A 10,882-nucleotide genomic window follows, 5' to 3' on the forward strand; every position below is an offset into this window, starting at 1 on the left:
AGCAGAGTCCTCCTACGGGAATGTAAGAGCCACGTACACTGAGAGAGAGAGAGAGAAGCGTGCACGTACCCAAAAAAAGAAAAAATCCACGCTTCTGGCTTTCGGCCGAACATCCGCCTCCCCGCCGCCTCCCTCTCCACCGCCTCCAATTTATGACGGCGACGACGGTGCCGACACTGGCTCTGCCGGGCGGCGGAGTAATGCCGGCGATTGGCTACGGCACCTGGCTCTCGAAGCCGGGCGAGGTGTACGCGGGCACGAAAAAGGCGATAGAGCTCGGGTATCGGCACATCGACGAGGCGTGGGTGTACAAGAACGAGGCCGAGGTAGGCAAGGCGATCAAGGAGGTGATCGCGGAGGGCACGGTTGCGGCGCGCGCGGACCTGTGGATCACCTCCAAGCTGTGGCAGTGCCACCACCGCACGGAGCTCGTCCGGGAGGGCTGCCTTGACTCGATGACGCAGTTGGGCGTAGAGTACCTCGACCTCTACCTGATGCACTTTCCGGTGGCCTTTGTGCCCGGCTGCGACGAGGCGGTCTCGGCCGACCAGATGGACGACGTCCCCATCGAGGACACGTGGAGGGCGATGGAGAAGCTGGTGGACGAGGGGCTCGTGCGGCACATCGGCGTGAGCAACTTCGAGATTGCGGAGCTCAAGCGTGTGCAGGCGGTCGCGAGCAAGCCCATCGCATGCAACCAGTTCGAGACGCACCCGTACTACCAGCGCCGCGAGCTCTTCGAGTACTGCCAGTCGCACGGGATCGCAGTCACGGCGCACAGCAGCATGGGCGGCGGAGCGAACGCGATGAGGAAGTTCCACAAGAGCCCTCCGCTGACGGACGACCCGGTGATCGGCGAGATCGCCGCCAAGCACGGCACCTCGCCGCACGTCGTCCTGCTCGCGTGGGGTCTGCGGCGCCCCATGGCCATCATCCCGAAGTCGGTCACGCCGAAGCGCATCCAGGCCAACAAGGACGAGGTGCTCGCGCTCCAGCTCGACGAGGACGACCTCGCCAAGATCGCAGGCCTGGACAAGCCCGGCCTCGACGGCTGCTACTGCCACCCGCGCACGCCCTGGCTCGGCCGCTCCGAGTTCACCGGCGACACCAAGCACTACTACGGCTGAGGCGTGAAGCTGAAGTTGATCGCGGCTTGCCTCAGGCGCGGTGACTCGTGGCTCAGTGAAGCTCTCTCGTCTCTGCGACCCAAGATCGTCAATCTGTCGCTCTCTCGGCCGTCGGTGGCTCAAAATCGCTGTATGCCCTGGAGGCTGGAGCGCGTTGTTTGAGCGCGTCTATTTATATCGCGTTTGCGTTTCTCGTATTGCTATTTGATTTAAATTGTTCCCATGAGCGGAGCGCAAGTGTACACACACACAACACTCTTGACACTTTGCAGGGATCTGTCGAGCCGAACACACAGTGGGAAGAGCCGAACGGCATGCGCTGCGCTCCTGACCCTCTCCTGAGTCCTGTAGCACAAATCAGGCATACACATCCTGCAAACACATCCTGAGAATGTGCACACACAAGGGCTCCACACCGCACCAGCGCACGACGTGACGGAGCACCACGCCACCCACAGGACTGCACGCAAGGAGGCACCAGCCGCTTCTCATTCGCCCCCTCAGACCTGCGCGAGGCCGAGCAGCGTGAACTCGGCCATCCGCATGTAGTCGATGGAGCGGTGCGACGCCTCGCTGTCCGAGTCGCTGTCGCCGTCGCTCTCCTCGTTCATGCTCTGCAGCAATTCGCTGACTGCGCCTAAGGGTAGGGGTTTTGTGGGTTGGGGTTAGGGTTAGGATCAGTCGTGCCTGCAGCAGGTCGCCAACTGTGCCAGAGAGGGCAACTGCCGTGCCGGCTGCCGCGCCGCCCTCCTCGTCCTCCTCGTCCTCCTCGTCGTCCTCCTCCTCCTCCTCCTCGATGAACTCCTCCTCCTCCCACTCCTCCTCCTCCTCCTCATCCCCACTCGGAGAGCCGCCCCCCTCCTCGCCCTGGCCGTCCTCGACCCCGCCTCCGACAGCACCGACCGTCTCCTCCTCGCCGGCCCCCTCCTCCTCGCCCTCGCCCGCCTCAAAGTTGTGGTTTGCAGGCCAGCACCCCCAGCGGCCAACCGCCTGCACCTTGTCCCCGACCAGCCGCGTGTGCCGATGCAAGTCACTGAGCGTCAAGCTCCAAGGGCTCACGCGCGCGTCGCGGCGGACGCCGTCCTCGATGCTCGCCTCGGCCGCAAAGGCGGGACAGTCCCGCAGAAGCGTGAGCAGGGCGCGGCGCACACGCGTCGCACGTGCCTGAGCGAGCGCCTCGCCGATCGCATCGGGAGCCGCGGGCTGCGCAAAGCCGTGGATGCGGAGCCGCAGCGTGGGGTGGCGCTTTAGCAGCACCGCCACCCGCGCGACCGCCGCGAGAGAGCCGCTCTCCAGCTCGTCCGACGCAAACTGGAAGTAGATCCGCGGGAAGCGCGGCGGGTACTCGCACAAGTGGAGCCGCTCGAGGCTCCACGCGCAGTCGGTCGGCGCGAGGGACAGGTCGCCGCGCACGTTCCGCGCCTCGAGCAGCGCCCGGCGGCTAGCGGCGCACCAGCGTGCAACCTGTGGCTCGAGGATCCGAGCATGCGTGGCGGTGCTCGCCTTGGCAAGGCGCGCCGCTGCAGCAGCCGGCATCAGCCGGACGACATCGAGGAGGGCGTCCGATTCCAGAAGGGCCTCGACGAGAGAGAAGGAGGGCTGGGCTGGCGTGTCGCCTGCGCCCGGCAAGGTATCCCCGGGCCTTTGAAGCATCGGCCGCCTCGCACGCCTCGTCTTCGGCCACCAAGCAGCCAAACTCGGTGGCAAACCCCGGAAAGTGCGGCAAAAATAAGCGCTTGCACGTGTAGGCGCGCATCTTAGCCAAGGCTCGCGCCCACACGTGTAGGTGCTTGTGTCAGATACGCGCCCACACGTGCAGGTGCGAGCCCTAGCTAACATGAGCGCCTCCACGTGCAGATGCGCATTTGGCGAGCTCGAATATAAGCGTCTACTCGTGCAGGCGCTCGTTTTAGCTAAGAAACGCGCCTACACGTGTGGCCGCGTACATTGGCTTGAGGTGATATACGCACTTGGTGTGTGATCGATACATTTCTAACACCTTAGGTCTCAGGAGAGCTGGAGAGGGCCGCAGAGGTTGTATTCGAGTGGAAGGCTGAGGTGGGAGGTCAGGTAGGGGTCTGGGCGGCCTACACGTGTGCAGTCCTTTTTGGGTTGACAGTTGCTCAGTGCATGACTTGCCCGGGAGGGGGGAGGGGGGTCGAGGAGACTACAGTTATACGCGCGGCCACACGTGTAGGCGCGTTTCTTAGCTAAAACGAACGCCTGCACGAGTAGACGCTTATATTCGAGCTCGCCAAATGCGCATCTGCACGTGGAGGCGCTCATGTTAGCTAGGGCTCGCACCTGCACGTGTGGGCGCGTATCTGACACAAGCAGCTACACGTGTAGGCGCGAGCCTTGGCTAAGATGCGCGCCTACACGTGCAGGCGCTTATTTTTGCCGCACTTTCCGGGGTTTGCCACGCCAGCGTGCCGGCTCCTATCTTATGGATACTCGAGTATCTAGGTAGGGGGTTCGGTGGGTGTCTGCCGGTGACACCCTATGTTTATAAAATGAACTCGGGGGCACGGGACGCGGCACAAACGGGGCACAAACGCCAGGCTACAATGACACCCTATGCAATAGGTAGGTAGGTCCGGTTTTGACCGCCCCAGAGGGCCCTGCAGCCAACAGGTAGGTACCCCCGGGCAGGTGTAGTTTATTTTTGCTTGGCCGGACGTCATGATGAAATTCTGCAAAAACCTGGACGGCCCTTGCCCCTACCTACCTACCTACCTACCTACCTACCCTCCTTAATGGGAAACTAAAAAAGAAATCAGGATGGGTGAAGGTGGGGTACCATACCAACTAAAAAGTGATGGCTGGTGGTACTCTCCTGCAACCACAGTCCTTCCTGAGACATGGCAGGCCACTCTCAAGCCCTACAAGCACCAGATCACCCATTTGGGGAGGGTTGACATCGTGATTTTCGCGGAAAAATTCTTTTTCTGCTGTGAAAATTCCAGCGTGAAGAGAGGGAAAACTCCGACGGGAGGGCCCAGACCTACCCTACCTACCCCGTCATGACGTACGGCCAAGCAAAAATAAACTACACCTGGCCGGGGTGGGGCGCGCGCGGGGGCGGCGGGTGTGCGGGATGTCTGTGGGCCCGAGAGCGATATGCCATGTCCGCCTTGCGTTTGTTTCATAACATCGAAGGCTAAGCTCAAATGAAAATAAACCTCACAAGAAAACTGCCGAGAGGCAACCAGCCCGAGTCCCTTCCAGCTACCGACGCGATTCTCAATGGCACTTGCAAATCCACGTACCCGCGGCCGCGGGCGCTCGCTGCCATCAAGAATCACAAGGACTGGTACGCGCACCAGGAGCTCGTCAAGGCGCGGGATGTGCACGTCAAGAACAACCCGTCCCTCGGAGACAGCGCCGTCAACAACCGCGAAGCCGCGCGCTTCGTCTCCGCCTCAACGCCTTTCGCCGGCAAGGCCTTCGATGTCCGTGTCGACGGTACGTACGCCACCGCCCTCTCCTCCGACACCCTCCAGGACGAGCTCCAGCGGAAGCTCGGCCTTTGGCTCTCCGCGGCGCTTCCCACCCTTCGGGTCGCGCTCGAGCGGGGCATGCCAGTCGATTTCTTCGGCGACTACCTTTACAAAACAAGGCCCACCACCGGCGGCCCCACGACGGCGTCCTCGCCGCCTGGGCGGACGCGATGCGCGCCCCGGCCAACGCGCCGGTCGTGCACGGCGACAAGGAGAAACCAGAGCTCACCCGGCAGTACAACGAGGGGTACAAGACTGACCTCGCAGAACCCCATGCGGGACCGGGGGGGTGCGATGAAGTGAATGAAATCAAGCTCTGGACGCCCCTCCTCAAGACCTCCTCGCCGGGCGTTGGCAACGCCTCGAGTGGCGGCACGCCCGCCTCCGTTGGCCACTCCTACGCCTTTGGCAACACCGAAGAGAAGGCCCGCCGCCTAAACATGGGCTGCAAGGCGCGCGGGCAGCCCGGCCAACCCTTCTCCCACAAGACCGGCCACGGCTACGTCAAGGGACAAGGCGCATCGCGGTTTCTACCACGACGCGATCTTTGTCAAGCGCAACAACTTCAACCTGCTGCTCCACGAGACGTTCGGCGGCGGCTTCTCGCCCACCGCCGTTCTCAAGCTGCGCCGCCTCGCGCGCAAAGTCGCGCGCGGCAGCGTTGACCGCACAGCCTACTCGCCCAAGTACTCGCTCTCTTTTATGTCCCACCATGCAGAGCGCATCTCTCTCTGTTGTGCGAGGCGTGACCCGCGCCATTCGCTCTCACCTGGCAACCCTGTCTGCACGTCTCGCGCGCGCGTGAACAGGGCAGTTCTGGGGGTCACGATTTGCGCAAAAAAGCGGAAATTGGCGTAAGCGTCTGAAAGCAGTCTTGGGTGGTCGACGGTCGACGGCGTCTTTAGAGGCCTCAGCTTCGCAAAAAAAACCCGGGGCGCGGCGGCCTGCGACGGCCCGGGATGAGCTCCCCACGATGCGACTAAGCGAGATCAATTGACCTACTGGACCTATAGTCCACTCCTATCATGTCTATACTGACTGCAGACGACCACATGCCACACAGCATCACGCACAAGCACAAGACCCGGGATCGCAAAAAAGACCCGCGGTGCTCACACACACCCACGCGCTCGTGCATGCCGAACCAGCTCTAAAAACATACCACCGGGACCGCCTCGCCAAGGCGCACAATATTCCTCAGTCTGGCGAAGGCCAATTCTGTCATCCTGGGCGTCAGCAGCGTGCGACGACAGCGGTCTTCGTTGCGCGGCAGTCTTCTTTTGCGCAGCTGAGGCCTCTAGGGTGTTGTGTGGTCAGAGTCACAGAGTGACTTTCTGTGTGGCCGTCCATCAGAGCTCCAGTAAGCTCGGAGACAACCCATTAGCGCGGCTCGGCTCTTTGAGTTCACTGCCTTCCCAACGGTTTGGCTGTAGAGAGAGATTTTTAGCAATACATACAACCCTTCGACCACAAGAACGGCCACGGCTACGTCAAGGCGCGCATCGCGGTTTCTACCACGACGCGATCTTTGTCAAGCGCAACAACTTCAACCTGCTGCTCCACGAGACGTTCGGCGGCGGCTTCTCGCCCACCGCCGTTCTCAAGCTGCGCCGCCTCGCGCGCAAAGTCGCGCGCGGCAGCGTCGACACCGCACGGCCTACTCGCCCAAGTACTCGCTCTCTTTTATGTCCCACCATGCAGAGCGCATCTCTCTCTCTGTTGTGCGAGGCGTGAACCGCGCCATTCGCTCTCACCTGGCAACCCTGTCTGCACGTCTCGCGCGCGCGTGACCCTGGTACACTCTCACTTTGATATTTCCCGCGGTGCACACTCAAAGTCCGGGAATCTCACGGACTCGCGCGTTTTGGCCGGTTACCCAAATCGTTTTCTCTTCTTGTTTAGAATTCTTCGTCGTCATAATCCTGGCGAGTAGAGGCCCCGCCCACCCAGGGTACCCTCTCGAGGGACCCATTGGGCACGCCGGTGCTCTGCTCGCCGGGGCTCTGCTCGCGTGCGTGTGCCTCTACTCGCCCGGTCACAATCTTTCCGCCGCTGCCGCAGCATGCCGACCGCCGCCGTACCAAAGCTAATTGTTTTCGACCTCGACGCCTGCCTGGTGCGCGTAGTATCTGACACCTCCGGCCGCCGACCGTGACGTTAGTCAGAGGCGGCGGCAGCGCGCACGCGTCCCTGACACCGCCGCCCGCCGCCTGGCAGTGGACGCCCGAAATGTACGAGCTCTCTGGCCGCCCGACAAAGTACGACGCGGCGCGCGGCGGCGTCGCCGCCGGCGGTGACGTGGTCCGCCTCTTCTCGGGTGCGGCCGCAGTGCTCGCGCGCTTTTTGCCTGGCGGCGACCCGCGGCTCTCGAGCGCCACCGTCGCGGTTGCCTCGTCAACCACGGAGCCTGCGTACGCCGCCACCTGCCTCGAGAAACTTCCCGTCTCCCCGGAGCGGGGCGAGACAGTGGCCGATCTCGTGGATCACCGGCAGATCTATCCGGGCTCCAAGGGGCGGCAACACTTTCCAGCGCTGCAGCGGGAGACGGGAGTCCCGTTCGACCAGATGCTCTTCTTTGACGACTGCACGTACGGGGACAACTGCGGCGACGTGGCGCGAAGCTGCCCCGGCGTGGCTTGCGTTCGCACGCCCCACGGGCTGACGGAGGCATTATTCGACGCCGGGCTCGCAGCCTTCGCGAGGGGCGAGCGGGGTGTGCTGGACGCGGGGAAGGACGCGGTGAAGTAGCGCAGGCGGAGTTGCTTTACATAAGAATCGCGACTCTGTCCGCCCCCTTCGCACGGTAGTCGCACACCACCGGAGGACCGGCGCTGCGCGCCCCCACAAAAAGGTCAAAGCAGAACACTGGGCGGAGGACGGCTCAAAGACAAAGTTCTGTGCCCCCGTGTGCGCGGAGTCCATAACCATATCTCGTTTTTGTAAAATGAACTCGGGGGTACGGGACGCGGCACAAACGGGGCACAAAACGCGCCAGGCTACAAACACGGGGAGGCACGTAGTGACGCAAGGAAGGGAGTCTAGGCGACGATGGCGTCCTCCGACGCCGCAGAGCGAGCCCCTGGAGCGCTCGGTCGCATGAATCTCATCCGCCGCCGCGAGCTGCAGCGCGACTGACTTGCGCTGGGCCTGCAGCGACAGCCACGACCGCGTCGACCAGCTCGCCTCGCGCCAGGCTACAAACACGGGGAGGCACGTAGTGACGCAAGGAAGGGAGTCTAGGCGACGATGGCGTCCTCCGACGCCGCAGAGCGAGCCCCTGGAGCGCTCGGTCGCATGAATCTCATCCGCCGCCGCGAGCTGCAGCGCGACTGACTTGCGCTGGGCCTGCAGCGACAGCCACGACCGCGTCGACCAGCTCGCCTCGTCCTCGTGCTGCCGCTTCGAGAGCTTGTTGCGCGCACGGGCGTGGAGATGCGAGGGTCGCCCCCCTTGCCCCACCACCTTGTGTGTGAGAGAGAGATTCTTTCTTGTGTGTGTGGAGACGTTTTTTAGCAACACCAAACAAACAGTCTGGCGCGCGCGTGAACAGGGCTCCAGGCCCCAAATGACGTGTGAGTGTTAGAGAGAGACGTTCACCTTACCTTACCTTACCTTGTCCTTCATCTGGTAGAACAACCGCTTGACCGCGTTGCACCACCCGCCGAAGGTTTCGAACAGGTACATCTGTACATCCGTGTCCGAGCGCGAGAGGGCGTGCGCGTAGTCCGCCTTCTTGTATGCGCTTGCTTTGGGGGGGGGGGGGGGGGGGGCGTTTTGACGAACTTGCTGGGCGTGTCAAGTTCGAACGATTGAGCGCTCGGCGGCTATCGTCAACTAGTGCCTTGCCTGCCGATGGCCCGCCTAGGCGCACCGCTGCGCCACAGAGAAAACCGCAGCCCACGACGGGCTGAAACCAGTGGCGAGGTTCAACAAGTCTCCACCGAGGATCCAAAGTGGCTCATCGAGGCGGCCGCGAAGCTCAAGGAGGAGCAGCCGCTCCGCGGCGAAGCCGACTCCGTCCAGCTTCTGCATCGTGCTGTCCCGCGAAGCGCGACACGGGCTCCTCTTCCTACCACGGGCTTCAACAGGGCCATGCAAGTCGCGGTCCTCGTTGTCACCCTCACCCTGGCCGCACTCGCGCTGACGGGAGCGGGCGCGGTTGCTCAACCGATGGCCTCGCCGCCGCCGCCCCCGCCCAGGCACCTTGTAGTCGTGTTCAACCTCCTTAAGACTGCGGAACCAGCCAACTCACACCGACGGCTCTTTGACGCCAGTTCGCTGGAGGCGGTGCTTCTCGACCAGCTTCCGGCTGGAGTCGAGCCGGGTGATGTCAGGCTTCTTGACACGGGCTCCGGCTTCGAGGTGGAGATTGCTCCACACGCCACGGTAACGACGGATGACGTGATGCAAGCCGTGCAGTCAGACGGGTTCGCCAATGCGGTCAAGGAGCACCAGCTACGAGTCTCAAACCTGCACACCGCGACGGCGTCGCCTCCCTCGCCACCATTGACACCGCCCCCACCGCCGCCACGACTGCCTCCAGCGCCAAGCCTGCGCTCGTTCTTCTCGGGCCAAGTCTCGCTCCCCGTCGGCCTCGCCGCCGGCGTCGCCGTCGTGTCCCTTATGCTGATCGCAACAGTCGTGACTCGACGGGAGAGAGAAGCCTCTCTGGCACCTCGGGCTCTCAAAGCTTCGCCGCGTGGGGTGGCTGTTGCGTGGCGTGGCGTGGTCAAAGGCGATGAAGTTGACGACGAGGCTGGCGCCGCACCGGCCGTGCCCTGCTCAAGCCCGACGCAGCAAAAGGTATGGTCGCCCACGACGAGCATCGAGCAGACGACGAGACGGGCCGAGGCGGGCGACACCGAGGCGATGATGGATCTCGGTCTCGCGTATTACATTGGCCTCGATGGGGTGAGCAAGGACATCACGCAGGCCTACAAGTGGTACCAGCGAGCTGCAGACGGCGGTTACCCCACAGGCATGGCGCGCCGCCTCGGCTTCCTGGTGCAAGCCTCGGGCGATGCGCCCGCGCTCGTGCCGAGCCTCTCGGGCGATGAGGTGGAGGCGGTGGAACGAGGAGCGAGCAAAGCGGGTCGGGCGGGTGGGCCTCCGGCTGGCCCCACGGCACAGGATTGTGCACGGGAGCGAGACGGGAAGGAGAGAGGCGGGAGGGGGGCGAACGCGCGCATGTTTCTCCTCTGATACCGTGAATTCCGCGAATGTGTCACACCGGTCACACCGGTCGCCCGGTCACACCGGTTGCATTTGCTGATTTAGGAGAGATTTGAGTTGCACTAAATGGCCACACGACATGTTGGAGTTGCAACTTGCACCCGAAGGGCCGCGCTGTCCCGGCGGTCACAAGCAGGTACCAGCCTCAACACCTTGTGGGGCTGAGCAGGACGTGATGGACACTTTGGGTGGCGCCATCTGGAGCCTCAGTGCGCCCGGCGTGCAGGTGAGAGGGCGACAGCAGGTCCGAAGGAATTTGGTGAGCTACAGCTACGGGCGGCTGGCCTATGATGCCGCCGACAGCAGCACGAGCAGCTTCAGCTACAGCTATGGCAGCAATTTCCTGTGGCCAACAGCTCCCGAGGAGGGGAGCTTTGCCACCTCGCCGCCCTCACCATCCCTTCTCCTCCACAACCCAGAGCAGCCGCTGTACGCAAAGGCTGCTTTGTCACCAGAGCGGCTCAATCCAGGAGCAAAAGCCCCGACATCCAGACTCATCCCAGAGCAGCCGCTCTTCGCCGAGGTCTTTTTGTCGCCCGAGCACCTCATGTCAGACACAGCGCAGCGCTCGTCGTCCTCCTCGCCAACGTCGCTGCTTTCACCCGAGCTAATGCATGCACGTGGATCGCAAGACCGGACCGCAGTCAGTGCGCTAGCTTCCTCATTCAAGCCATTCCCTCCTCCTCCATCGCCACCGCCGCCTGTAGCCCCGCTCCCCTCACCACCCCCTCCTTCACCCCCTCCTTCACCCCCTCCCATCCCACTTCCCTCACCACCCCCAATCCCATCGCTTCCCCCACCGCCCCCTTTGCCGTCACCGCCACCGCCCCCCTCACCACGATCGCCCGATCCCTCTCCGCCACCGCCACCCTCACCGGATCACCCTCCGTCACCGCCGCCTCCACCGAGCCTGCCCCCTTCGCCGTCTCCATCGCCACCTCCACCCCCGAGTCCAAGTTCGCCCGATCCCTCCCCGCCTCCTCCTCCGCCACTGCCGCCGCCAACACCAGAAGCACATCAATC

General features: G+C 63.3%; 4 protein-coding genes across 4 annotated transcripts; 3 read left to right on the forward strand and 1 right to left on the reverse strand.

Annotated features, from left to right (window-relative positions):
- Nucleotides 1–200: 200 nt before the first annotated feature.
- On the forward strand, nucleotides 201–1,127 carry EMIHUDRAFT_310116 (hypothetical protein; the record flags this gene model as incomplete). Its single annotated transcript, XM_005778982.1, has 1 exon — nucleotides 201–1,127. One exon carries the CDS (start codon nucleotides 201–203, stop codon nucleotides 1,125–1,127), a length of 927 nt encoding a protein of 308 aa, XP_005779039.1.
- A 340-nt stretch (nucleotides 1,128–1,467) lies between these two features.
- On the reverse strand, nucleotides 1,468–2,699 carry EMIHUDRAFT_354001 (hypothetical protein; the record flags this gene model as incomplete). Its single annotated transcript, XM_005778983.1, has 1 exon — nucleotides 1,468–2,699. A coding segment is annotated over exon 1 (1,036 nt), but the record flags the coding sequence as incomplete, so codon positions are not given.
- A 3,990-nt stretch (nucleotides 2,700–6,689) lies between these two features.
- On the forward strand, nucleotides 6,690–7,375 carry EMIHUDRAFT_205728 (hypothetical protein; the record flags this gene model as incomplete). The annotated part of the gene is made up of 2 exons (XM_005778984.1): nucleotides 6,690–6,743; nucleotides 7,061–7,375. The coding sequence occupies 2 exons, from the start codon at nucleotides 6,690–6,692 to the stop codon at nucleotides 7,373–7,375; spliced, it is 369 nt and encodes a 122-aa protein (XP_005779041.1).
- Nucleotides 7,376–9,188: 1,813 nt separating this feature from the next.
- EMIHUDRAFT_354003 (hypothetical protein) lies at nucleotides 9,189–9,923 on the forward strand. The gene has a single exon (XM_005778985.1). It carries the CDS (start codon nucleotides 9,251–9,253, stop codon nucleotides 9,827–9,829), a length of 579 nt encoding a protein of 192 aa, XP_005779042.1. The 5' UTR covers nucleotides 9,189–9,250; the 3' UTR covers nucleotides 9,830–9,923.
- Nucleotides 9,924–10,882: the final 959 nt, after the last annotated feature.

This window comes from Emiliania huxleyi, assembly GCF_000372725.1.
Source record: "Emiliania huxleyi CCMP1516 unplaced genomic scaffold EMIHUscaffold_24, whole genome shotgun sequence".
Taxonomy (NCBI): Eukaryota; Haptophyta; order Isochrysidales; family Noelaerhabdaceae; genus Emiliania; species Emiliania huxleyi.

Excerpts from the sequence above, each read along its gene's own strand:
- EMIHUDRAFT_354003 (XM_005778985.1), top strand. The coding sequence starts at position 9,251 with ATGCTGATCGCAACAGTCGTGACTCGACGGGAGAGAGAAGCCTCTCTG.